The sequence below is a fragment of the Colias philodice genome, chromosome 11 (assembly GCF_061535455.1).
Source record: "Colias philodice isolate Cphi_HAF_F1 chromosome 11, ilColPhil1 Martin Lab GWU primary, whole genome shotgun sequence".
In the NCBI taxonomy this organism is placed as follows: Eukaryota; Metazoa; Arthropoda; class Insecta; order Lepidoptera; family Pieridae; genus Colias; species Colias philodice.
Genome location: NC_143096.1, coordinates 7,629,403 through 7,656,617, shown reverse-complemented (window position 1 = coordinate 7,656,617; position 27,215 = coordinate 7,629,403). Strand labels below are relative to the sequence as shown.

At 34.2% G+C, this 27,215-nt stretch overlaps 1 protein-coding gene across 6 annotated transcripts in view; it reads right to left on the bottom strand.

Annotated features, from left to right (window-relative positions):
* Nucleotides 1-592: 592 nt before the first annotated feature.
* Ogdh (oxoglutarate dehydrogenase Nc73EF) overlaps nucleotides 593-27,215 on the bottom strand; it is a 31,191-nt gene continuing 4,568 nt past the window's right edge. For 2 of the 6 annotated variants that reach the window (XM_089700979.1, XM_089700980.1), the window contains 20 exons: nucleotides 26,464-26,614; nucleotides 25,278-25,345; nucleotides 22,164-22,296; nucleotides 19,008-19,086; nucleotides 18,454-18,630; nucleotides 17,523-17,671; nucleotides 16,316-16,401; nucleotides 15,614-15,793; nucleotides 14,898-15,078; nucleotides 13,669-13,887; nucleotides 13,049-13,242; nucleotides 12,333-12,586; nucleotides 11,989-12,101; nucleotides 10,589-10,776; nucleotides 6,616-6,709; nucleotides 5,902-6,094; nucleotides 5,321-5,458; nucleotides 4,544-4,708; nucleotides 3,155-3,250; nucleotides 593-1,844 (listed from right to left, as the gene is read on the bottom strand). In XM_089700979.1, coding sequence (XP_089557105.1) covers nucleotides 1,745-1,844; nucleotides 3,155-3,250; nucleotides 4,544-4,708; nucleotides 5,321-5,458; nucleotides 5,902-6,094; nucleotides 6,616-6,709; nucleotides 10,589-10,776; nucleotides 11,989-12,101; nucleotides 12,333-12,586; nucleotides 13,049-13,242; nucleotides 13,669-13,887; nucleotides 14,898-15,078; nucleotides 15,614-15,793; nucleotides 16,316-16,401; nucleotides 17,523-17,671; nucleotides 18,454-18,630; nucleotides 19,008-19,086; nucleotides 22,164-22,296; nucleotides 25,278-25,345; nucleotides 26,464-26,614 — 2,958 coding nt within the window. In that variant the 3' untranslated portion in view covers nucleotides 593-1,744. Of the gene's footprint in view, nucleotides 1,845-3,154; nucleotides 3,251-4,543; nucleotides 4,709-5,320; nucleotides 5,459-5,901; nucleotides 6,095-6,615; nucleotides 6,710-10,588; nucleotides 10,777-11,988; nucleotides 12,102-12,332; nucleotides 12,587-13,048; nucleotides 13,243-13,668; nucleotides 13,888-14,897; nucleotides 15,079-15,613; nucleotides 15,794-16,315; nucleotides 16,402-17,522; nucleotides 17,672-18,453; nucleotides 18,631-19,007; nucleotides 19,087-20,186; nucleotides 20,290-22,163; nucleotides 22,297-23,919; nucleotides 24,038-25,277; nucleotides 25,346-26,463; nucleotides 26,615-27,215 lie in introns of all 6 variants that reach the window. The other 4 variants (XM_089700981.1, XM_089700982.1, XM_089700983.1 and 1 more) reach the window with 4 other exon arrangements.

Below are 27,215 nucleotides of genomic sequence, written 5' to 3'. Positions count from 1 at the left end.
GCCCGCTTTGAGGCAACTCAACGATATACTTTAAATAAAATTTAATTGTTATTTAGTATTTTGAGAAACCAATTTTGTTTATTCATTTGTAGATTATAATTATTAATGGGTTTCAGGGATTTTTTATTCCTTTACGTATTCATACTTACAAAATATTTAATTGATGTAAGCATACTAGGGCGAATCATGGTCCTTGTATTATTAGATAATAATTATATTGCATTTGTTATAAAAACTAATAATACACACACACACACATGAAAATATGTTTATATTTAAATCAATGAATAGTGACCCGATTGTTTTAATTAGTTTACAAATCAAATTTGTTTGTTACTTGTATGTTTAAAATTAGGTAAACTTTTAATAACATGCATACATCGTTTTAACTGAAGTACCAGAACTTAGTTTCTTATTTCAACAGGAATTACGAAACGGGATATTTTGATGTCTACCATACTATGTGTATGAAGTATAATGGTATATTCCCTCGTTTATGTTTATGGCACTAAGATATTTAAAATAAAGTGCGTAATGAAATGTCAAATTTTACTTTAACTAAAAACTAAGGAGATAAAATAAAACCAGAAAATCCTTCGAATATATATTTATTTGTATAACTAGACAATCTAACGTACGTAGCAATAAATAGCTCAGGGACCTTTCAAACATAAGTCGTCCATCCAAAACTAGAACATCCTTTCACGCATCCCTTCAACCTGAGCATATTAAAAAATAGATAAAGGTTATTTAATAACAATAAAACAGTGCATATAATACATACGAAAAGTGCTACAAAGCCAGTGTATTTGTAATAGCAATAGTTCAAAAGTTACAAGGACGATTTAGATAGACGAATATTTATTACTACCTAAATTTCTACGTTCAGTTTAAGTAACGAGAGACATCGATTATTTTTATTTAAATAGAAAGATAATACGTTTGTTTGGTGTTATTCCTTACAGACAGCCGTGCCGCGGTAACTACGAGCGAATTAAACTATTATGCAAAGATGCAACCAGCTGCAAAATAAAATTCATTTGCACGCTCTACTCGTACGCTAATTCTAATTTTAGTTATATTTATATTGATAATACTATCTAATATCTTGATACAATATCGTCAGACGAGTGTATTTAATATTTATTATGTTACAACAATTCCAAGTTTCTAAACTAAAGTACCGCGATAATTTTATGTTATCACACGAGAGTGTTCTAAACAACGTATATTTTGTACGTGACTGCTCCTAGGTCATTTGCAATATCTAAAGTAATATCGGATACGTAACTTCGTCGCGGTCGTATATAATAACCTTCGACTATTGCAAAAACGTACGTAAGAGTACAATTTGTCAAAGGCAAAAAGACTACAATTTTTTTTTTAAATCTACACTACATTTATTTACATCGCAAAATAATCGAGAACAAATAAACGGGCACGGACACAACGAGATAACTAAATATTTTCAATATCGTTAAAATAAATAGTACCTATGAACAAATTACTCTACAGAAAAATAAATAAGAATTTACCTAAGTTATATGACTATAATTATACAGAATTAATAAAAATACTGACAGTAAATAAAATTAATTGGATCATGAGATAAAAATTCGAATAATTTTACGTTCAGGTCGAGATGAATTTTATAAACTTCAGTGATTTTATTTTATGCGGCAAACGATTGATTGTTTCGACGACGGTGGTTCGGGAAAACAGAAAATTTATGTATTTTATTCGTTTATAATACGCAGAATTCGTCGAGAAGATTCTTCAGCTCCTTGTTGTGGGCCGCCTTCGAGCCGGTGGCCGGAGACGCGGCGGTGGCGCGACCATTGTAGCTGTCAAACAATTCATACGTTAAAACAAATACAGAAAATTTAACACAAAACTGTCCAACAACATTTTTGAAGTGAAACTTCTTTATCGGGGTTGGAAAAAAAATTAGTGTAACATTTTTTCGTTACGCGTGACATTTTTCCGTTACGCGCCATCTTTTTCTTATCCTTACCAGGCGTGATTCGACGTATTTCTGTATAGATGCATAGAGTAAATTATTTTTTGAAAAATAAGGTCATAAAGAAGTTTCCCTTCTTACGTGTGTACACTAGTACCTACACGCACGCATTTTTTTTCTATAACATAATATTTTACTGTCACCTTTTCTATTATTTAAATATTAAATTACTTCACAAAAAATAGATACCATGATACTTTAATGTCGTTTCAATTTTTCCATAAGAAAAGAAATCTTGAACAAAATGGATGGCTTATACACCTTTTTAGTTAGAAAATTTCGAGCTTAGTTAAACAAGTCTAATTTTAGTTACGTAAATACGAGAAACACCTTGAAACATTAAATCGCTCGAATGTCATTGAAGTTTACTCGAGTGAATTAGGCCAAAGTGCAAAGGTGTCCGCCGACCTGACCATTTAGGTATGTATACTGTATAGTTATGTAGGTAAAAGGTTATTCACACATTATATAATGGACAATAGAATATACATAAATACTATTCAACTCCATTACAACGTGAGTCATATTTTCAGTAGCCTTCGAAATTATAATGATAAATTAATGTTATAATAGTAAGTACCTTATATTGATCAGAAAATTAAAACGTAGCTTGCAGATGATAGCTTAATGTCTAACCGGTAAGCAAAAAATGTGATGACGATAATTGCACATATAAAGATGAAGTGATGAAATTACATGAAACATTAAAATGATAAATAAAAGCAAAAAACAACCGTTGTGCGTAAGCAGTCAGTCGCTTCTCGAAGAATTAACCTTATGAGATACAAACATTTGCGTGTCCCAGTTCAAATTACTTGTAGTTTAATTAAACAGAAAGCAACACAACCATTCATCTTCATATATTATTTATAAACAAACAAAAATTGCATTATGACCAATTTTTGACCGACCCAAAACGTTGATTGACCGTGATCAACATTTTTTATAGCAACCAAATTTATCAAACACCAACTTCTTTGACCGACCCAAAACGACAAAAGGTTTTCAATTCGTATTGTGTTTATTTTTATTATTTTTTTTTTACTTAAATTTTCCACTGACAAAGAATACAAAATAAGACCACAGTTATGAAAACAAAGTGCGAAGCATCATTACAGGCGGTAATATCCTCACCTAATGACGCGCGGCACAGTCTCAGTGTGTGCGTCTGTCTGTTTGTCCTCACCGCCACCCAACAGTTGGCTAAACCACCCGCCCCCTTGTTTACGCCTGCAACCAATGGCCCTACGTTATGGTTGTGTGCTAGTTAGTAGCTAAATGATTAATCATGCATTTAGGTGATGTGGGATTTCAACTGCAAGCTACGTTTGTGTTATCGAAGTTCTAAATAAAATTTCAATGGGAAGTATTATACTGATTCGCTAGCATGTTGTCAACACTTTGCCCTTAGTCTTTATTTGCGTTAAGCTTGTATGCTTCAAGGCGTAAAAAACAATTGAATACTAGTCTCTTCATAAATTAACCTAAAATCTGGGATGATATTGACCTATGGATATAATTTTCTGAATAAATGCTTTCAAGGTGCCGTATTTTCTTTATCGACCAAAATCGATATTTCTTACAACTCTTGCAGATTTTAAATAAATGTAAACATGCATATGTACATATTATATGCATTGCAATCGGTTGTTCCAAACAAAATACCTTACACGAAATAGCTAAATACAGCTTTCTTTCCTTAGTGATTTTCAACATCAAGCACAATACCCACCTACCTCCATTTCACCTGTAGATATTCACATACAACAAAAACTAGATTCACAATCGCGCTCAAAAATTGTCCGAAGCAAAACTCTGCTTAGATTTGTATTAGAAGAGGCAGAGTTTTCTAAACAACGATATAATAGATTTTAAACCTTCCTGCCACGAAATACGATGTTAATTTCACTGAAAATTGAATCAATAACGATTGTAAGTCTACTTGTCTATAGTATGTCAATTCCCCTAAACAATTGATATATTATACACATATTATACGTATGTTACGCTCAAAGACAATGATAAACCAAGTAACAAGTAATGCTCATCATTGCCTGTGGCATATCATTACAACAATGCGGTGTGAGCGTTTTCATTAGAGCCGTAACACAAATTTCGCGTTATTTCTCTTTTCTGTACCCACAACTCATTGCAGCTATTTTTTCGCTCAATGAGTGTTTTCGACCTTTGAGCCTAACATACAAATAAATACTGCGACGGGTACCTGCACAGATCACAGAAACTAAAGGGAGATATGGTTAGGGGGCGGGACCGGTGTCACAGCAATACGCCCAAAAAAAGAACAAGCTGTAGTGGTGCTGTATACGTACGTCACTTACAATCTAGTGTGCGAACGAATAGTCGCTCTCATATTTTTGTGTGATGACACGCACACAACGCGAAGTATTGTTTTGATTTTGTTTACTGCGTGTGTTGTGTGCGTAAATTTGTAAATTTGTAAATAAAGACACGGTTTCGTACTCAGCGCAAGCGATTGGCATCTCTCTAGATCTCTATGGGTACCTGAGTGTGCGCTGTCCACGCAGCAGCGTGCGGAAGCGCGGCTCGACGTAGCTCCAGGAGCCCATGTTCTTGTGCTCCTCCTGGCTCCACACCAGCTGCGCGTTCGGGTACTTCGCGATCTCGCTCTTCAGCTGGTCGTATGGGAACGGAGAGATTTGCTCGAGCCTGCACCAATGTTTACGTTTTTACTTTTATAGCATTAAAACGCTAATTGACCAAAAATTATTTTAATTAACATTAGGCGTTTAAATTAAATATATTATGGGAATGAACAATAAGTATAATAATAATTATTATTGTTCATTACTATAATATAGAGTTTGTTTCATTTATTTATAGGACAACTAGCTTTCCGTCCGCGGCTTCGCCCGCGTTTTCAAAGAAAAACCCGCATACTTCCCGTTCACGTGGGATTTCCAGGATAAAACCTATCCTATGTGTTAATCCAAGTTACCCTCTATATGTGTGCTTAATTTCATTGTAATCGGTTCAGTAGTATTTGCGTGAAAGAGTAACAAACACACACACATCCTCACAAACTTTCACATTTATAATATTAGTAGGACATACTAAAGTACATATTATTAGTTCTAGATTTTTTTTCTAATTTAATTCAAATTTTTCAACGGCTATAACATTATAATGTGTTCATTCAATAAAATATTTTAAGCTTTCAAGCTCCCCCCTTCATACATTATCTGTCTCTTTCTATAATGAAGGGACAAGAATTCATAACTATACACTAAAAACTAAGACCAGTTAACACATTGCATGTACCTGACAATAGCGATGTCCTTCTCTAGTCCCCTATCGCGGCGCTCCTTGAGCAGGTCGTAGTACACTCTGCCGGAGCAGAACGCGACCTTGCGGACCTTGTCCGGGTTCTCGGACGCCGGGCCTTCTTCGGGCAGCACTCTGTATACAACAAATTTATAATTTAGAATAATAATCAGAGCGAAAGTTTAATGTTTATAATGAAACACACCATATTAAGACATAGAAATCGCTAAAATTGGTATCTATATTTTTTAAATACGTCTTTTAGCAGTTGTATTGCCTACGTTTGTGTAGCAGTTGTATTGCCTACGTCTTGTAGCAGTTATATTGCCTACGTCTTGTAGCAGGTGTATTGCCTACGTCTTGTAGCAGTTGTATTGTCTACGTGTGTATAGCAGTTGTAGGTATTGCCTACGTTTGTGTAGCAGTTGTATTGCCTACGTCTTGTAGCAGTTGTATTGTCTACGTGTGTAGAAGTTGTGTTGCCTACGCGTGTGTAGCAGTTCGATTATTATGTTTAAGTGTGTTTAGTGCCAAGTTCACATTGAAGGCGTGTTGTCTATATGTGTATGCGTCGTTACCTCCTAAACGCCGTGCCTTCAGCCATCTCGTCGAACGAGGACTTGCACTCGGGGTGGCGCAGCAGCGACTTGGGCGTCATCAGTATGAGCGGCTTGCGGAACGGCAGCGCGATCTGCCGCCGCAGGATGTGGAACAGCGACGCGGGTGTGGAGCAGTTCGCCACTATCCAGTTGCAGTCGTGCAGTTGACGCACTAACAAGGGATATGGATATTATTGTATGTGGAATTATTTCGTTTTTGACGTGATAACGTTTTTAAAATCGTTTTAGTCGGGTGACATGTTCAGAAACTTGTGTCACACCAAAACCTCACGAGCGCGATCGCAGGTATAACGAGAGAGAGACGGACCGATCTCCCGTCTCATCTCGAGCGCTGCCACCAATAAGACGTTATCACGTAAACATCTCGATCGTAAACCTACTTTACAAACAACCAATTTTTTTTATAACTTACTAGGTACAAGCTGTTTCAGGCTTTAATCTAACTGCAAATCCGCATTAAGTAAAAGATTAAGAGAACAATAAATATTTATGTCAGTCTTGAAGACAAATGTACATAAATGTATAACTCTTATTATAAATAAGTTGAGTGAAAAATGAAAAAACTTTCGATCACTGTAAACAGAATTAAAAAACTAAAATATACCGAAAGACGCTATTGGAAATTAAAAGATTCAACGGTAAATAAGGTATTAGAGCAAATTAATTTCATACCTTCATAATCGGGGCTTTCTGGTGGCATGTAGTCAGGGTCGTCAGCACTCATCTGCAGGAAACGCTCCAGGCGGGCGGAGGAGTGTTCAGGTCCCTGTCATTCAATAAAAATTAGGTAAGTAAATGTACTTAATATTAATGCATAACGGTCGTAAATATTAAATTTTAACGTCTCAAAATCTCTTCTGAACGATGTCTAGTTCAATTAATAATAGAATAATTTTTGAGTTTGTATTTCTATAGTATGTTCCTAGGGCAGGCGGAAATTCGTACAATGACCTAACAGGGGTAACCAACCTTTGTGTAACCTGAGAACATTATTAAAGGGTGAAAGTGAAAGTGAAAATCTTTATTTCAGTAACCTACATTACATAACACTTTGACTTTGACTTGATTATATCTAACTTACTTTGCAGTAAGCTGTAGGTATGACACAATTTACAACAAAAAAAATGTTAGACCACTTCTGCTCTTAGGTTCTAACTTCTAAGTGTTTTATAATAAAAATAATAATAAATATTTTAGTAACATCTTATGAAATTAGTGAATTATTTACTTTAAGTAATATAATCCGCACCTCATCCAGACATGTCAAAACAAGTTTGTTACCTCTGAACGACCGCGTCGCTCACCTCACCTTGTACCATGAAAAGCGGTACGCTGCGTAAACGATAAAGTAGTGTATGAAGGTATAGGTAGGCATAGGTATCGTTTTATTTTGATGATAACATAATACTTCGTGTCATTGTACGAATTTCTGCCTGCCCTTTTTTTTTTTTTTTTTTTTTAAGTGGGGAAATCTTGCATAGATACCCACGGCCTCCGGGGAAGGGGCCGTGGGTTATGTCGGATTCCTACCGACCAAAACCCCACTGTAGGAATATACTATAGTAAAAATTGAAATGTCCACTGTTTGCAATGGGAGTCCGCTAACCCGATGATCTTTCCGAGTGCCTAGGATATGCGTAAATGCATTCTCCACTCCATAAAGTGTATAATATAATACATATAAATTTAATTAATTTGCATGCTGTTAAATGACGGCTAAGCATGTTGTAATTCTGTATTGTGCCATCTTTATATACGATATTTACTTGCAAAGACCTCTTATCGTCTCTAGCACAGGTATATATTCCTATAGTCGAGCCAATTTAATAGGCAACATTTGACGTCTATCAATTTTATCTTCGAAGAGAGGTAACCTGCTTAAAAACATCGATTAAAGTGAATTAATCGATACGGACTTGAAACATTTGTCAATCGAACTTGAATCACATTTATTAATTTATGATGATTTTATTCACAAATAATCAATGCATTCGATTCTAGATGTCAGATTTCGATTTTTAGAGTAACGTCTCTGGTATTTAAAAAGAAAAAAGTTTATTGACACAAAATTGTAGCGACGTCAGTTCTATAATTCAGAAATTGTTTATTATGTTTAGAATGGTTTATCAGTAAAATGAAATCTTAAAATTATTTGTATCGGTCATTATTATTATAAATATGTAATCGTAATTGAAAAAAGTTAAGCAAATGTGCAGTTCTAACAAAACGTAATATCATGTTATTCTATGTCGTCGTTACTAGGTTACATTGTTGAATTTTGTTGAACTGTCAAGTGTTGCCTATTAAAATGGCTCTACTATTAGTCCATTGAATGAGTCCCTCCAAGGGGGGTCTAGAGTGCGTGAGTTAGTAACGTAAGATGTTTCTTCGGAAACATGTCAAGAGTCCCTAGGTAATAAACATACTAAAACCCCGGGACACTAGGAGGAGCCCCAGAGTGGGGGGAGGGGGGAAATGAGTCCATTTTTTCATTTTTCGCTTAAATCTCAAAAACGGTACATGTTAGAGAAAAACTTTCAAGGAAAAGTTGAAAGGCCATAAAGTTATCTACAAGTTGTACCTAAATCATTTTTTCCTATATCCTACCGTTTCTGAGTTATAGGCAGTAAAAAATGATTTTGGCTCAAACAATTTCCCCCATACTACACATCAATCGAAAAAAATTTTTATTTCTTCCAAAAAACTCAAATGTGCAACTTGTGACCGGTACTGATAGATTGCTCTTAATTAGGTCTATAATTGGTAAAATAAACACATTCCTCCATGGAAGCCTTTAGGAGGAATCGATTGTCAAAATATTATATTAGGGCAGTTTGAGTTACTGAACTTGATCTTTTTATTTTTTTCTTCCAAAAAACTCAAAAGTGCAACTTGTGACCGGTACAGATAGATTGCTCATAATTAGGTCTATCATTGATAAAAATACTAGATTCCACCACGGAGGCGTTTACGGGGAATTGAATTTTATCAGGGTAGTTACGATACTTGAACTTTTTATTTTTTTTTTTCTTTCAAAAAACTCAAAAGTGCAACTTGTGACCGGTACCGATAGATTGCTCATAATTAGGTCTATCATTGATAAAAAAACCAGATTCCACCATGGAGGCGTTTAGGAGGTATTGAATTTTATTAGGGTAGTTACGATACTTGAACTATTTAACTAACTGTCCTAATAAAATTCAATTCCCCGTAAACGCCTCCATGGTGGAATCTGGTATTTTTATCAATGATAGACCTAATTATGAGCAATCTATCGGTACCGGTCACAAGTTGCACTTTTGAGTTTTTTGGAAGAAAAAAAATAAAAAGTTCAAGTATCATAACTACCTTAATAAAATTCAATTCCCCGTAAACGCCTCCGTGGTGGAATCTAGTATTTTTATCAATGATAGACCTAATTATTAGCAATCTAACTGTACCGGTCACAAGTTGCACTTTTGAGTTTTTTGGAAGAAAAAAAATAAAAAGTTCAAGTTCAGTAACTCAAACTACCCTAATATAATATTTGACAATCGATTCCTCTTAAAGGCTTCCATAGAGCAATGTGTTTATTTTACCAATTATAGACCTAATTAAGAGCAATCTATCAGTACCGGTCACAAGTTGCACTTTTGAGTTTTTTGGAAGAAAAAAATAAAAAGATCAAGTTCAGTAACTCAAACTACCCTAATATAATATTTTGACAATCGATTCCTCCTAAAGGCTTCCATGGAGGAATGTGTTTATTTTACCAATTATAGACCTAATTAAGAGCAATCTAATAGTACCGGTCACAAGTTGCACTTTTGAGTTTTTTGGTAGAAAAAAAATAAAAAGTTCAAGTATCGTAACTACCCTGATAAAATTCAATTCCCCGTAAACGCCTCCGTGGTGGAATCTAGTATTTTTATCAATGATAGACCTAATTATGAGCAATCTATCTGTACCGGTCACAAGTTGCACTTTTGAGTTTTTTGGAAGAAAAAAATAAAAAGATCAAGTTCAGTAACTCAAACTGCCCTAATATAATATTTTGACAATCGATTCCTCCTAAAGGCTTCCATGGAGGAATGTGTTTATTTTACCAATTATAGACCTAATTAAGAGCAATCTATCAGTACTGGTCACAAGTTGCACATTTGAGTTTTTTGGAAGAAATAAATATTTTTTGATCGATTGATGTGTAGTATGGGGGAAATTGTTTGAGCCAAAATCATTTTTTACTGCCTATAACTCAGAAACGGTAGGATATAGGAAAATATGATTTAGGTACAACTTGTAGATAACTTTATGGCCTTTCAACTTTTCCTTGAAAGTTTTTCTCTAACATGTACCGTTTTTGAGATTTAAGCGAAAAATGAAAAAATAGACTCATTTCCCTCCTCCCCCCACTCCGGGGCTCCTCCTAGTGTCCCGGGGTTTTAGTATGTTTATTACCTAGGGACTCTTGACATGTTTCCGAAGAAACATCTTACGTTACTAACTCACGCACTCTAGAACTTTTTATTCAATGGACTATATAGTTGAGGCAATCGTCGTGTCTAAATTATTTTGTACTTATGTATTGTTTCCAAATAAACGATTTTTATTTATTTATTATTTATAAATAAACGATTTATTAATTAAAAACAGTGTGTGCACCCACCATGCCCTCCATGCCGTGCGGCTGCAGCAGCACGATGCCGGACTGGCGCACCCACTTGGCCTGCCCGCTCGATATGAACTGGTCGATGATGCACTGCGCCACGTTGTTGAAGTCGCCGAACTGCGCCTCCCACAGCACCAGCGCGTTCGGGTTCGTCACTGAGTACCCCACCTCGAAGCCGAGCACGCCTGTGAGCAACGACAGACATTTTTAATACAGGTCAAGTTAATGAATAATAATTATTATGCATGATTATCAGGAAGAAGTTGGAAACTCAAATCGAAAAGTGTAATTGTTCGTTTGTTTGTCATTCTTTTTTTCACGTCGCGATGGAGCGATTCTATGGTATGATCTTTGTGTATGTATAGGTAAACCAGAATCTGATGGCAATTAGGGAAATCAAAATTTTGAGTGTGCAACCCTAGGGAAAATGGACTGAACGATCTTGATACTGCTTATTTTTTATTTTGTCCTCGATATCATTAGTCACATTACATAAGTGGACAATACTGTACTTAATAATGAGATATCCACTTAATATTATGAAGGTACATACTTACACATATTACTTTTTTATAGGTAATAGGTACATATTAAATGTATTTACACGTACCTATATTTGTATATTTCATTATCATTATGTCATGTAATAATATAGATGTAATGATAATGCAGATCAAAACTAGATTGTTTATATTTTTTTTTATAAAATAAAACAATAATAAAATAAAATCATGTTTATTTTCGTAAGTAATAACGGATAGAAACATTATAAAATTAACTTGGACAGCTTGGACTTGACAAATAGCCGTATTGGAAACTCCTGTAATAAGTTTTCATAAAATTATATTGTAATCAACAAACAATATTATAGTTACCTACTTATAATATTTTTAATTTAAAGTATCAAAACGGGTAAGTCCAATTTACCAATAAAATCTTCAAAATTGCAAAATTGTGATGTGTTTGACCCTTCTTCATGGGATATTTTCTCTATACACATTATAAATAACACCTCTTGCTTCTGATCGCAGCGGCATTTTCGACATTTTCGAAGAATTTTTAGACAAAATCCTAAAAATTATTCATCAACTGCGAAGAAACAAATAATTTGACAACCAATTTGATAGTTGTCAAATAAAGTTGCCACATGAAAATCTTTCATTTCTTAAATATAAATATGCCATCAGATTCTGGTAGACCTATAATACCCGTGGGAATTTTAATTGAATGTGAGAGCGAAGCCCGGAGAAATCATATTTCATTTACATATTATCTTTGCGTTTTATTTTAGTGTATTTTTTTTTTTGTTTTGTGTTTTGCACTATAAATATTTTCATTTTGAAATTTTGGACTTATTAGAATTATACATGAACCTTTTTTTCATTTGCAAATCTTACCGTATTCAGAAAGTGAACTGTTGCACACGGTGTATGGAGCTTGGTCGGGGTAGAGGTGCGCCAATGGGCAGTAGGTAGCCTTGTCTACCTTTTGGTGGTGGAGCACGTGATGTCTGCGAAGTAAACCGTGCTCTTTATTATTTTTGAATAATAGTATTAAACAAATTCATTACACATCTGAACTTAAACCTTATTTCTTGCCTAGATATTAAACCTTATTTCATTAAAGATGTTCAACATCAAAGAATATAAATTGCTGTCTTGCAATTTAAAATGATAGCAAATCTTAAGTCATCTCTACTGATAATCACATAACTATTGGAATTTTCATAAACTTAACACACCTGTGCGAAAACGTGCCTCGTTCAACGTCCTCTCCGGACAGTCTCACATGGATACCCTCCTTCAGCAATGAACCAAACGCCATAGCTTCAGCAAGGGCCCAGTCCACTGTACGCTTCTCGACCATCTCCATACGCGACTTGAGAATACGTAACAGACCCTTGTGGATCTCGAACTCGGCCGCGTTGGGAGGCGGGCTGGAGAAACGCTTGCCGATGTGCACTAGAGTCTCTTCAACCACGCCGGTTGGGGACATCTGGGAAGGAGAATAGAAAATTACATTATTTTATGATGTTATTCATTTGTCACCGTCAAATTGTAATCTATCGAAAAATGGTTATCCGTAACATACTGCTTACAATTTAACACAGGATTTATCGGTAGATTTACTGTATCAATTTCAAACCGTTGAATTGTGAAATGGGCATTTGATATGTCAGACTGTTTTTACAATAATAACAATAATATTGCAAGCAAATGTTATGTTTCCACCATTTTTCTACATTTTGCAATCTGTATATAAGTTTATATATCACACATTATTATATGACAAAAATTATATATCACATCTCATGTTATAGTGACAAGCAATAAGGACACAAACATATTTACTTCTTCTATATAAGTAATTATATAAAGTATATTATGTACCTAAATTATTCAAGTTATTCGAATTCAGAATTTTTTTTTTAATTATTCAATATTTTATAATTCTTACCTTAAGTGGGTCCTTGCCCTCGAAGAATCCAGACCAGGGTGAGTCGAGCCAGTCCTTGTACTTGATGTGGGTCTCCTGTTTCGCCTGGTTGTATGCGTCTTCGCAGATCTTCTCGTATTTGTCTTTTACATCCTTTACTTCCTCAGCGGTCACAACGCCCTCGGTGATCAGTTGGTCAGCGTAAATTTCGAGAACTGAACAAAAAAAAATAGAAATAAAATTATCTGTCAGAAAATAACATAGGAGCTGGAAAAGAAGATATACCGTAATTTAGCAATTTTATTGTTTTTTATTTAAAGCTGGCAATTTCCATGCACCACGTGAGATCTGCCTTTATTTGGTTCATATTAAGGCAATTCTCATAGTGTGTTTTAAATTTGATTCAAACGTAACATGAATTTTATTGTTATCACTAATAATAATTACTTCTTACTTAATTAACTTTGTCTACATCTCTGTATAATTTATACAGAGATGTAGACAAAGTTAATTAAGTAAGAAGTAATTATTATATCTCTGAATACTTTTTTAAAGTTTACAATACTACAATAATTGCTACTGAATTGACTTAATCTTCATTTCAACTACCAATTTATTCTTATTTTATTTTGATCACTGACCGGGCTTAGTGTTCCGTATCTTCTGGTACATGAGCGGCTGCGTGAACATGGGCTCGTCGACCTCGTTGTGCCCGTTGCGGCGGTACGACACGATGTCGATCACCACGTCCTTGTGGAAGGTCGCGCGCCACTCCGCCGCCACGTTGCACACGTGCATCACCGCCTCCGGGTTGTCGCTGTTCACGTGGAATATGGGGGCGTTCACTACGCGCGCCACGTCTGCAAAAAAATCAATATACGGTTAATAAATAGATCACAGAGGTTGGATATAGAAAAATGCTTGCCGATGACAAACGTTGTCCATGATACCAGCATATTACTAATTGCATACATAATAAATACAACATGACAAACGTTGTCCAGGATACCAGCATATTACTAATTAGTTTAACAGTTTCAAACCGATGGAAAAATAATGTAAGTACTATATATAGTCGTTTATAAGGCATACTCTTTCTCTCTTCTCACACATGAAACAGATTACATATGATGAACAAGCAAGCAAGACAAGGCTTTTCCAATTCAATTCAATTACCCAACTTTCGTATTGTCAATATGGAGCGTGTACAACAAATATACAACTTAAAAAACATCTTATCTATGTATGAAAAATAAATTACGATCGATTGGCATAATGTGAAAAACATTTTTATATGTTCTATTTATTAGCAGAATGTATCTAAGATACTATTTAGCATAAATCCTCAACCTAAGTAACTATATTCAGCAAATAAAGTTTGTAATCAATTCGTCAATAAGATGGAAAGATTAGGCAGTTGACATAAGAATTAGAGCCTGTTACGCCGCTTGCTGATATTGAAGCCTATTTTACGAACTAATCATGATCGAACGTAGTTTCTGTAGTCATGAAAAATCTTGATATTTTATTTATTGAAGTGAAACTTCTTTATCGGGGTTGTAAAAAAATTTAGTGTAACATTTTTTCGTTACGCGTGACATTTTTCCGTTACGCGCCATCTTTTTCTTATCCCTACCACGCGTGATTCGACGTATTTCTGTAAAGTTACACTTCTTACGTATGTACACTAGTACATGCACACATTTTTTTTCCTACAAAACATACTCAACAACAACATTACCTTAAAATAATTTTGATGTATTAATACAATTAAGCAACTACATATAACGTATTTATACATGCTATGGTCCTTATACAGTTACATAATATTAATAAATGTATTTGGATAATTGACAAAACGTCCACTTACCGGTACAATAAGCAGAGGAACGCGAGTGCCTAGGGTCCGTGGTGAATCCGATCTGGTTGTTGACTACAATATGAATGGTTCCGTGTGTTGTGTACGCTGGGAGGTCTGACAAGTGCATCGTTTCGAATACTACGCCCTGGCCGGCGAAGGCTGCGTCTCCGTGGAGAAGGATGGACATTACCTAGTATGGAATTAGTAACGTATTGTGAACATAGATTCAATTTTTAGAAATTAATAAGTTTATTAGTAACTAGCGGTCCGCCCCAGCTTCGCCCGTGGTACATATTTCGCAATAAAAGGTAGCCTATGTTCTTTCTCAGGGTCTAAAGATTATCTGTGCCAAATTTCATCAAAATCGGTCCAGTAGTTTATGCGTGAAAACCATACATACAAACTTTTCCTCTTTATAATATTAGTATAGATAAATAATAAAATATGAAACTTGGTGTAATTATCATAATTGTATCATAAATAATTGAGTGAAAATTAACATTTTGAAGCAATGAGAAAATTTTGTGTTTAGATTGTTATTATGGTTGTCGTTCTACATCGCTTTAATCGCATTTTCTTACTAATGGGGACAATAATTTGCTACTGAATAATTCATATTCAAACTTTCAACAGAACAGTTTCTTTTTTGCTATTAATTGTTATCAGCGTTTTAACTTATTAAGGAAATTAACCAGCCCTTTCTTTTACCCAAATCCCATACATACCTTCTTGCCCTCATTATCTCCCCTATAGAACTGTTCCGCCCTCGTCTTGCCCTGCACCACTGGGTCTACAGCCTCCAAATGAGATGGGTTAGCGCACACAGCGAGACGAATGTTCTTGTTCGTCACGCGGTTGAGACGCTCGATGTACGTACCCAAGTGGTATTTGACGTCACCAGAACCCTGAAATATGTATAGGATGGGTTCGAAATGCTTGGAAATATGTTGTATTGGATGAGATGGACTTGATATAATAGGAAATTCATATGAACACAGAATTTTCCCGGCTATGAAGACAGAGCCGCGTTTTTAATTGTACCATTTTTGTAAACTCTCATAAAATGGACAAATAAATTTATTTCATTTCATTTAAAATTCAGAAACTTAGAAATATTGGAGAGTTTATGAATGTCAAGCGGGAATATATTCCGTTCGTTGTGATCATTTTAATTAATTTCAATGGAGTTATTTAAGCAAAAATTTGGGTTTTCATTCAATTCAAAATTGCATAAGGTTTTTCACACATACGTAATCCGGTAAAAACTCGCCACTCCCACGACGTATTTATTGTATGCAAATAGATAAGCTATCATTGCATATAAAAACGTTATCGTCCAATAAATTATTTTATTTATGTAACAATAACAATGTATTCGCGATATACATATACATACATGGTTTTACCCAAAATCAAGTACAACTTACGTCATCCTCGGCTTCTAGACCGGCGAACTGTGTGAACAGCTGGTGTAGTGGCTTACGGCACACGTTAGCCAACACATTGAGACGTCCTAGAAAAACAAAACACATATGTAAATAGGCAAAGACATAGACATACCTTTATATGGCACTATAAAATAGAAAAAAAAATTGATTTTGATGCCAAAATGGTCCTCTCATCAGTATAAGTTGCAGAGAAAGTTAAACATCACGAATTATTCGACGTGCGGCTTAAACATCTGAGCATAATTGCCAGTTAATTACATATACTATATCTATAGCGATACATAGCTATACAGTATTTATTACATTTATCTAAATATGCACTTGTTTGCATGCCAGTATAACTGGCGAATGTACTGTATTTTACATTTTCCTTAGGGCCGATTTTTCAATGCTTGGATAAAAGTTATTCGTCGAATAATGTATAAAACTACCATTCTAAAAACGTATTCTAATTGCCCGTATTTGGCAGTTTACGTGACATTTTAATACTATCGTGTAATACTTTATTGGACGGATAAGTTTTATCCAAGCATTGAAAAATCGGCCCTTATAGTAATAACTTGTGAACCACATTTGAGCAAATAAAGATATTTTTATTTATTATTTATTTATTTAACTTTACTTTATACTCCACTTTCATTACTGATGGGCAATAAATTATTGATACAAATTTATTGCACATTTTTCTTGTTGCTTGCAATCAACACTATAAATTCCGAATGGAAATTTAAATAATGGTTTATTAATGATGTGAAATGATGAATATACATGTGTTTGTTTAAATTTAGTAGACTGAACTTGCTATTGTTCTTGTGTAGAGATAACGAACAGCTTAATTAGTATCAAACTGGAGAAATACCAGTTTGTGCTAAATCATACTGGTTTATGCAATTATATTAAGTGATAACTGTCATCCTTGATAATAATTTGCTGACGCATAATAATTATCTGATAAATCGAATCTGTCGAAACAAATCGTCCAAAAAAATGTAAATACTATATTATCAATTGTCTCTAATATAATTCATACTCTCTTATATTCAATTCAAAATACGTGTCCTATAAAAAATCGATCAGTGAAACAGATGCATAATGCATCTTCCCCATACTCCAACTAGGGGACACGGGACTACAATTTTCTATATAATTCTGTTTGTAATAATTTCTAAAACAAAATGTATAATACCTCTGTGTGGCATTCCCATGATAATAGATTCAACACCCAGTTTGGTCGACACGTCAATAACTTGCTTCATGGCGGGAATCAAGATTTCACAACCCTCAAGACCGAAACGCTTCTCGGATGACCATTTCTTGGCCAGGAAGTTCTCAAATCTATAAAAAAAAGGTTTTATTAGCGTTTTATGTGATTATACTTCTACTAGTTTACTTAAATGAGGAAATATTTGAAAGGAAAAGTTTTATTTATTGATTTATTCTAGTCTATTTATCGGTTTATTAATACAAATAAAATAATTACACTCACGAGATATTATAATTATCATACAATATTTTTTACAGAATCTATTTATGATTATTTATTGAAACAAGTGTAATGTTTATTTCATTGATACAAGTGTTTATTAAAACAATACTTACTTAAATTACTTATAGTATTGATCCAAGAAATTTTATTGTTGTCATGGCCAATGATAAATTTAGTTTTAATGTGTCTATATTATTACCACTCTATACTTATATCTTTACTTACCTATCTTGGATTCATAATAGACATATCATTTTAATACTAAAGTAACAATAACATTTTAACATGAAACAAAACTCTTACCCCCTACTACATCATAATATCTGTAAATTACTGGTCACCTATAATTAATTAGTGTTTCCATTTGACCAAATAAGGGCTGATTTTTCAATCCTTGGTTAAAACTTATTCGTCGAATAATGTACAAAACTACCATTTTAAAAACGTATTCTAATTGCCCGTATTTGACAGTTTACGTGACATTTTAATATGATCGTATAATACTTTATTGGACGGATAAGTTTTATCTAAGCATTGAAAAATCGGCCCTTAATTAATTAATTTTACTTATTATTATAATTCATTTGTGTTTTCATTTGACCAAATAAAAGGAAACAATATAAATCCTCACCCGGCGGATCTAGTAAGCCGTGCCAAGATCAGCCTCTTCTGGTCGGGGCTCATCTTGGTGACATTCGGCGGCTCCATGCGCTGCCGGATCCAGTTGCATTGCTCCAACGAGTTTATGAACATAAACTCGATACCGATGTTGTTGCAATACGCTTGCTCCAAGCGGTTCAGGATCTCTCTGGAGTGGAAAGAAACATGAGGTGTAGGTTGGGTCATTTGCGGCATATTTTGACGTTATTGAGGACAAATTCAAATTACGTATATTAAAGGATACTATATAGAACTTAGAGCAACATTGATGTGAATAAAATTTAGAACTACACAATTTGTATGCTGTTTTAATGAACGTTTGAGTGAATTATTAAGTCGTGACAAAATAAACTAATTATGACTAGCATTTCAATTGCTTAAATTGTTTTACTAGAAATGTAAGTTGTAATTACAATAATGCTGTAGAATTAACTATTCATCATTTTCCACTTATTTACACGGTAATTGATGATTGTTCAAAAGATAAGTAACATGTACTCAAGGATATATTTCCTTATACATTACCTCAACGGCAAGGCCTTTTCTTTTTCACCAATAAATGTCGTAGAAGGCAGTTTGAAAACTCTGTCCATGTCGGCTTCATCTAAAATTTATAGTGATATATAAGAGTAGGAACCTCAATCGTTAAACGTCATACAATTTTTTAAGACATTAGGTAACCAAGAACAGAATTATAGAACTATTATAAAGCTTTGTACCAATTTTAACACTGAGACAGAAAATAAGAAAGCACACATAAAAGCAGATTTATAAGTGAAGTAATCATATCCCTTTACTAGCATTTCTCGGAGCATTACATAATAGACCTAATTCGATTACCAATGACAATTTTTTCCTAGCCGTCCCAAGCTCAACGTTAAATCACAATAAACCAATAAACATATTATGATAAGGATGTGACGCAAAACGAATTTTACATTTTCACTTTTGTATTCCACCTTGAAATGATAGTGTCCGAAATCAGTTGGAGTCGATCCAGAAGCGAGAAAACTAAATATAAAACACCAAGGTCACTTCACAAATCCCTGCCATAGTTTCAACCGAGTACACAAACAATTGATTTCATAAATAGGCATACCCAAATGGTCTTAAATACTTATATGTAATAAATATAAACAAGTACTTAAATAATAGATAATCATGCATAGTTTTCACATAATATACATAAACATTAAAGTGAAATATCATGCTTGTTACAAACAAAGTTCTAGCCGATATAATATATAGGTACATGCATATGGTGTACATGAATATATACATAATAATAGTAATGGCGTGCCACCGTTTTCTTGTGCATCGTATCACGTTTACGTATTTGTAGTTACAGCGCTCAACCATTACATAACCAAACCTTAGGTTAGAAATATACTCGAAAATGAAAATTAAATTTACATGTTTTATACTACTCAAAATAAAATAAAGGCCATTGTGTTTAGCTTTTCTGGTGATGTTTTTAGGTCTGAAGGAAATTGATTACAAGATGCTAAAAATAAATATGTATATAAAATAACTTATAAATTAAGTTCTTCTTGAAATTAATAACACAAGACAAGACTTTATGCAATACACAGGTGGTCCCCATTTAATTGAGAGTAGCGTATAAAAATAGTTTGGTCACTCTGTCGCCATAACTACGTCGCTTGTGGAGCGGCTAAGGTGCAATGCAGGTTCTAGTCTCCTTACCAAACCTGTAGCTGCTGTGTATCACCTCCCGGGGGTTTTTATCAGCTGTATTGAAGTTTGCTATATCCAATGGGTCGAGTTTTGCTATATGGTGTCCCCGGATCTGTTTTTTTAGGTTGATACTTTGGTTTAATAAAATAACGTTATCGAAAGAGTGGTGAAGTGGACCTCGTTTCAAAAATAATAGATAAAAAGCTTAAAATGATGGATAAATAAATAACGGAATTGTATGTTATTGACATGATGTAGGTATTAACTTATTATGGAATATAAAATAATATTTAAAAAAAAATCATAAGAAATAAAAATATTTAATAATATTGATGACCATGGAAGCAACAAAACTTCGTTTGTTCGACGAATAATTCAATATTCAGAATTGCAGAACCAAATATTCCTCCTGTTTTAAGACGTTAACAAAAATAAGTTTTACAAGGTTTTTGGACTCATTCTTCTTTGAGTGTAGTTTGTATTGTGTCCGTATGCTTAAATTAATATGAATGTAATATGCCGTTTTCATGTGATATCATTAAATATAGGAAGAGTGATGAAGCTGATAAGACAACATACCTATCCGAAAATGATACCTGATACATGATTGATGCTTTTTCAATCAAAAAGAATCATAGTACAATATATAAAACATAATTTCCTACATATATCATCGCTATTTTTATATAGGATATTTATTTTCCAGTTTATGAGTATTTATACAAATTATATTTATTTTATTTATAGTTTGTCCATTACAATGACATGCCTTAATTTGCATAATAAAAGTATCACTTAATGTACGTCACCGAAACGCAAGAATCTAATTAACACATACTTACAATAAACTTACTTTAAATTTAATGTCCTAGAATGTCACATATTTAAAACACATTGAATGAGTAAACTTTAAAGATAGGACACGTCCCCGTTCATTGTTCAAGTAAGTATTATTATTAACATAACACTTTAAATTGTACAGTACAAATATGAAATAAACATGGAATTTGTAATTATAATTGTCCCAAATGGTAGCCTAATAACCATTAGGCTAGTAAAGGAATATGGTTAAACACTGCATTATAATTTAATGAATGCTAAATGTTAATTTAAATCCTAATGTAAAGACAATCACAAAACATGAGCTGAATAGATCGATAGTAGTTAAATGATAAGACCGAAAATAAAAAAGCTAGTCTCAAGTTTCATAATGCCTTTGTAATTGCTTTTAATGTTATTGACATTTTATGTGTATTTAAAAAAATGTAAAAAATATACTGCTATAAAAAGCCCTGAAGATTTATATACCGGCTGTGTAATATCATACACATGCAAATGTGTATAAATCGAAGCTAAAGCCTTGCAATCTTTCATATAGCAGCACCAGCTTTCTTATTAATTATTAAAAAGTGCATAAAGTAATAATAACAGCATATTATAAGAAAACCCGGCACCGAAATATATCGAGTTTACCAATAAACCATACACCGTATAGTAATATTGTAAGCAACTAAAAGTCTACTGGCAATAAGCTTATAAGGGATTAACCTAGTATTCCAATTTCCCAATAGAATAAAGACGCAATTACAGATTGAAAATTAAAATAACCGCATCGGGTAGATCAATCAATGGATGACCACGTAATATCAAGATTATCAAGCTCAGATAACGTGCACTTCCTTTATAATAAATGTTCTGGGGAAATTATTTATTTAAACTAGTCTCAGAAAAGTGATCGAATCAAAAAGGACAGTAACGCTCAATTTTCATTAATTACACCATTCAATCTAATAACATAATGAATAAACCACGTTTCAACTACTGGAGATCTTTCAATCAAAACAATCGCAAATGGCCCACCACAGAGATTAGATTTATTTAATTTTCCTTTACCCACATCCCAAAAATCCTAGCCAGTCATCTGAACCCAAACCAAAAGCGGGTAGTTTAATGATCAATCGCAATGACGTCCGTATCATGGCATACCGAATCGCACGTGCTGCCTTATAACCGCCTCGTTGGCGAACGCGCGCAGGCCGCCGTGCCAGTCGCCGCTCGACACCGGGTCGCCGGTCGTAATGCCGAGCGGGTCGAGATTCGCCACGAGGTGACCGCGCGACTACCCTCGGATAATTTGTTTGTTTAATTTGGTTAAACACATTGAAGGGACATGTGCAATGTGCATGGACATTGGTTTTATTGCCAATCATTAAATGTCAAAAATTCAATTCAAGCACCAATAATTTATATGAATTATACCTACTTGAAAATATACGCAAAGTACACATCGAAGGAGACAGGTACGTAAGTATTGTTTTTATTACTAATAATCCAATGTTTTATCAACATCATATAATTTATGTGAATCAACAAGTGAAAACATTACGCAATATCCACATAGTAAGAGACATTTACATGGACATTGTTTTAATGGGTGCTCTTATGTTTACCACCAAATCAGTGTATTGAAAAGCACTTTATCAAGATTGTCCGTTAAAACGTGTACAGTCACTAAAAAAATGTGTATACATAAGTGTACAAATGCCTACATTATTAGAAACGTGTGTCCATCTCCCAAAACACCGTTCGGTTAATGAAACATAAGCTTATTAAATAAAAATATTTCGTATCATCAATCCCAGTTAATTAAAGGTTATAATGGCTGGATATATTATAAATAAATAATAATAATCAAGAGGAATACGGAGACGTCGCGTCGACTTAAAATCTTGGATAAATATCATTTGAGACTAGCAATTCTTAAAGGTCGGTCTATGAATACATGATTGCATGACAATGTGGTTAGTATAAAACACAACGTTCCTAGATAAGGTTAATTTAAAATGGTATTTGATTATTTGTTACCATCGTATAATTTCTACACAAGTTGTTATACTTTGAAACGAGACTACAGCAAAAAAATCTGTTGAAAATACTGCTTATATTATCACATACATGCAAGGTACTATAAGACTTATTGGTTTTAAGTTTTAACTAATATTGAAACCTTATTCAATACCAAGCGCAACCGATAACTCTACATAAACTATTTGTTAAATTAGTATTTAAAAAAATATTGAAAACAATCACCAAGAAATTTATATGAACAAATAATTGAGAATATTACGCAAAATATACTTCATATCGCGTGGTTAATGACAGAATATCAGAATTTGTAAATTCCTTCGATATAAGTTGCAATGTGCACTACTTTAAAGAATGTAATCTAATTCAAATTTACAAAAAGAGGAATTTTCAAATTCTGAATCCAAAAAGGTGTATGTATGTAATAATATCGGCAAAGACGACAAAGCGATACGATATGCACCCCAGTTATCGCAAGTGATTGCTTTCAAACGCACGGCAGCGACATGTCACTCGTAGTGTTGCAAAATACTCGAGGCACAAAACTTTTCATTAAAACGACTTAACTAAACTGGCTCCACCAACGTAGCCGGTTTAGCAGTCATAAAAACTTGGCACAGTTAACATTTTTGCATTCGAATTTCTAAATAAAATGTAAATAAGCACAAAGACATAGTTTTATCAGTCCACTTTCTTCGAACTTGAGTCTATCTTATCATTGAATCGCGCCGTTGCGTTGCTTTGATTCGATAACAGTGCTGCAACGGTGGCACATAGCGACAAGGGCGAAAAACATGTAAATCGTTTAATATTTTGACATGTGTGTCGAGTATTCGCAACACCAGCCACTCGTGACTCGCGAGCGTATGCTGCGTACCGAAATTGAAATATTTCCTCATGATGAGTTCCGAGTTGGGCGCCCGCAAGCCCAGTTGGGGCAGGTTGGCCGTCTTGATGCCCAGCGGGTCCACGTCGGCCGCCAGGTGCCCGCGAGCCTGCCACGCACCCGCCACCACACGTTAGCCCACGAGTCCACGACACGACCCAACGTACACACTAAATCGCCTTCGCGGAAGCGCTTGGGAATATATGGGATACGGGAATTTTTTGGAGTAGAAAGACTACTAAGGATTTCCCTTGCCGCCTTAGGAATATATAGGACTGCGTGTTTTGGAGCGGTTAACGGTGTTAAAAAGATAGTTACTGTTGACCAGATAGTCTTAAAAAAGCTAAAAGTTCCGTTATAGAGATGAAGATGTCTCTATCACTTACACAGAGAAATTAGACCACATAATTATCAGGATCAGGAACTTAAAGAGAAATGGAATTAACATGGGATATTTTAAATTGCATTTTCGATAACATAAAATGGACTCTATACTCTGAATGGATAATATTATTGCATCAAGGGGGACCCCGGGGAAATCATATTTCAGGACTATACGGCGGATTGCTCGTTGACACGTTTGATGTTTTCATAAAAAGGGAAAGATTAAAACTTTAGTCAACAAAACTTCGATAGAATTACAATCAAATCGAACAAATAAAGAACCGAATGAAAAATTTTTTGTTTTAGCCCAACTCCTACTTTTATAATTGGAGTGTAAATAATTATTGATTAAACCCATGGACTTAATTAAACTAATTCGCACGTGAGCGATTATGTCATGAATACCATGTCAATGCCAATGCAAAAGGAAATACGTGACCGGGAAAAGGGATTTTAAAAATGGCTTTGAGCGTTTTAGTGTGTATCGCAATATGAAATTGTAAATGTATTTACATCACTATGTCAATATTATTAATTGTTGAAAGTATTCAATGAACTCGCATTGCTAGGTCGTGTCGATCAATTTGAACGCCCTCGAGAGTGCCAATAAATACCAACAACTAATTCCTCCCAATACTCGCAGACAAACAATTTAATAATGTGTTACCAATTTGTTATTGTGTATAACCATGAGTAAGGTTGCCCCCAACAATTAAAAAAAAATGGCTGAACAACCCATTGTGTTTAAACATTGTCTTTTTCAAGCAATCATACGTGAATGTATCAAGACGTGAATATTGTAATTTCTAATATGTAATCCAAAAGTAATATAAGATAATCTACAAAATATATTTCAACATGTCGTAGTTTAAATTGGACAGGGAACAAAAAGTTTAACTTAAAAAAGGTTGCAAATAAAAATAATGTGTGCAATACATAAAATTACAAATAGAAACATTGTTCACCTGATAACTCCTGATGATCGCCTGCACAGCGAGATGGTCGTCAATGATCTTTTCGTTAATTGGTGAACCTGTGGGAAAAATCATTTCAAACCAATTGAAATAAAAAATAATTAAAATTAAACATGTCATGGACGTGTGTCACTGTGGATGCCCTCTGCCCCAGCTAGGGGACACAGGAACAAGTGAAAAAATAAGTCAAGTAAGTCATGTCATGGACGCCATTAAAATGTTATGACGAGTTTTGTATAAAAAATATATTGTTATCTGAAGCCCGCATCTTTCTTTTAATTAAAACCATACATTATGAAGAATTCGGTCAGATCTAAAGCGGAATTTAAAATAGTTAACCGTAAACTGACTAAATTCTTTAGGATAGTGGATTACGGCCCTTACCCCCATAGATATAGCGGAAACAATCTTATATAATTAATATAATATCTTGTTTTTTGGACATGCCATTAATGTGGATTTAGCATGATATGCGATATAGACATAACAAATAGAGATAATGAGATAAACCCAACAAATGCTTAACATGACGTTGATACAAAATAATAACGCCCCAGAACGACACATCGTGGACGCAATGCGGGCAATGATTAATGAAGATAGGTTATCTAAGATAACCGTATAAACATATCCAAAAAAAAACAATTCTAAAAAATGTTAAGGAATATACCAGAAGTGCTTTGATATTTATCTTTTGAAGGGCATCTCTATTTTCTGTACTTTAAAGTTTTTAAACAGTGACTTGATTTTGAAATGGCACTGTGTAACATAATCTGCGTATTCATTATTATCTGTGTATATCGCAAAAGCGATCCATTACGAATCGGAAGCGAAACAGTGAACTATTGAATAACTCTAATTGTGATATGTCATTTAATACAGCATTTTTTTTTTTTCATTAAAACCAACTGGACACAATCCCATACAGAAACGAACTTAAAACTGACCTGAAATATGTTTGTCAAATCCCAGTCACAAAACGTTTGAAAAGCGATAAATTTTAACAATCTAAGCATCATAATACATTCAACCTTATTTGGATGAACAACAGTTGGATTTACATTGTTTCTCACTGATTATGTATCTAATTATTATGAATGAGAGAAGACAGCATTAAAAATTTAATTACCAAAGATCATAAAAAATACACTTATAATCAAATTAAAGTTTGACTTACCCGAGGCAATAGAGGGCATGCCACCAGCGGCCGGAACGAGTGACGTCAGAGGGACTTCATTTTTAGAGTACGGCGCTAGATTGGGAGGAGGTGTGTACGCGACTCCGGGTTGCGCACCGTTTGTCGCGTTGCGGAAGAATGCGTCCCATGACTATATGAAATGAATTAACGATAAACAAAAGTATGGTGGTAGTTTGAAAAAAATACTAAGCGGAAACATAGGAGTTGTACTTGCTAAGTTTTTTGAGTTCGATTTTTTCGAAATCAGATTAAATCTATACATATAATAAATCTGTAGAAGGGTCAATTCTGTACATTGAAAATATTGAAAAAATAAATACCAGGGGGTGTTACTGGATCGATACCAAACCCAAATATGTGATTAAAAAAATTTTTGTCTGTCTGTCTGTCTGTCTGTCTGTCTGTCTGTCTGTCTGTATGTGAAGGCATCACGTGAAAACTAACGGTTCGATTTCGATGAAACTTGGCATAATTATACCTTATTATCCTGGGCGTAAAATAGGATACTTTTTATCCTGGAAAAATACGTAGAAAAAAATTAATCTTAATTTATCAGTTTTATCCATAGACGTTGTTCTGTAGAACCGCGAACACACGTTGCGTATTATTAAGTATAGGCCTAGCCGTATTTGGGTCCAATAGATATTTATAAGATGTCATTGTCAGAGTTAGGTACTCAAAATGGAGAAATAAACCATCCAAACGAAGACCGACATCCGCGCGGACGGAGT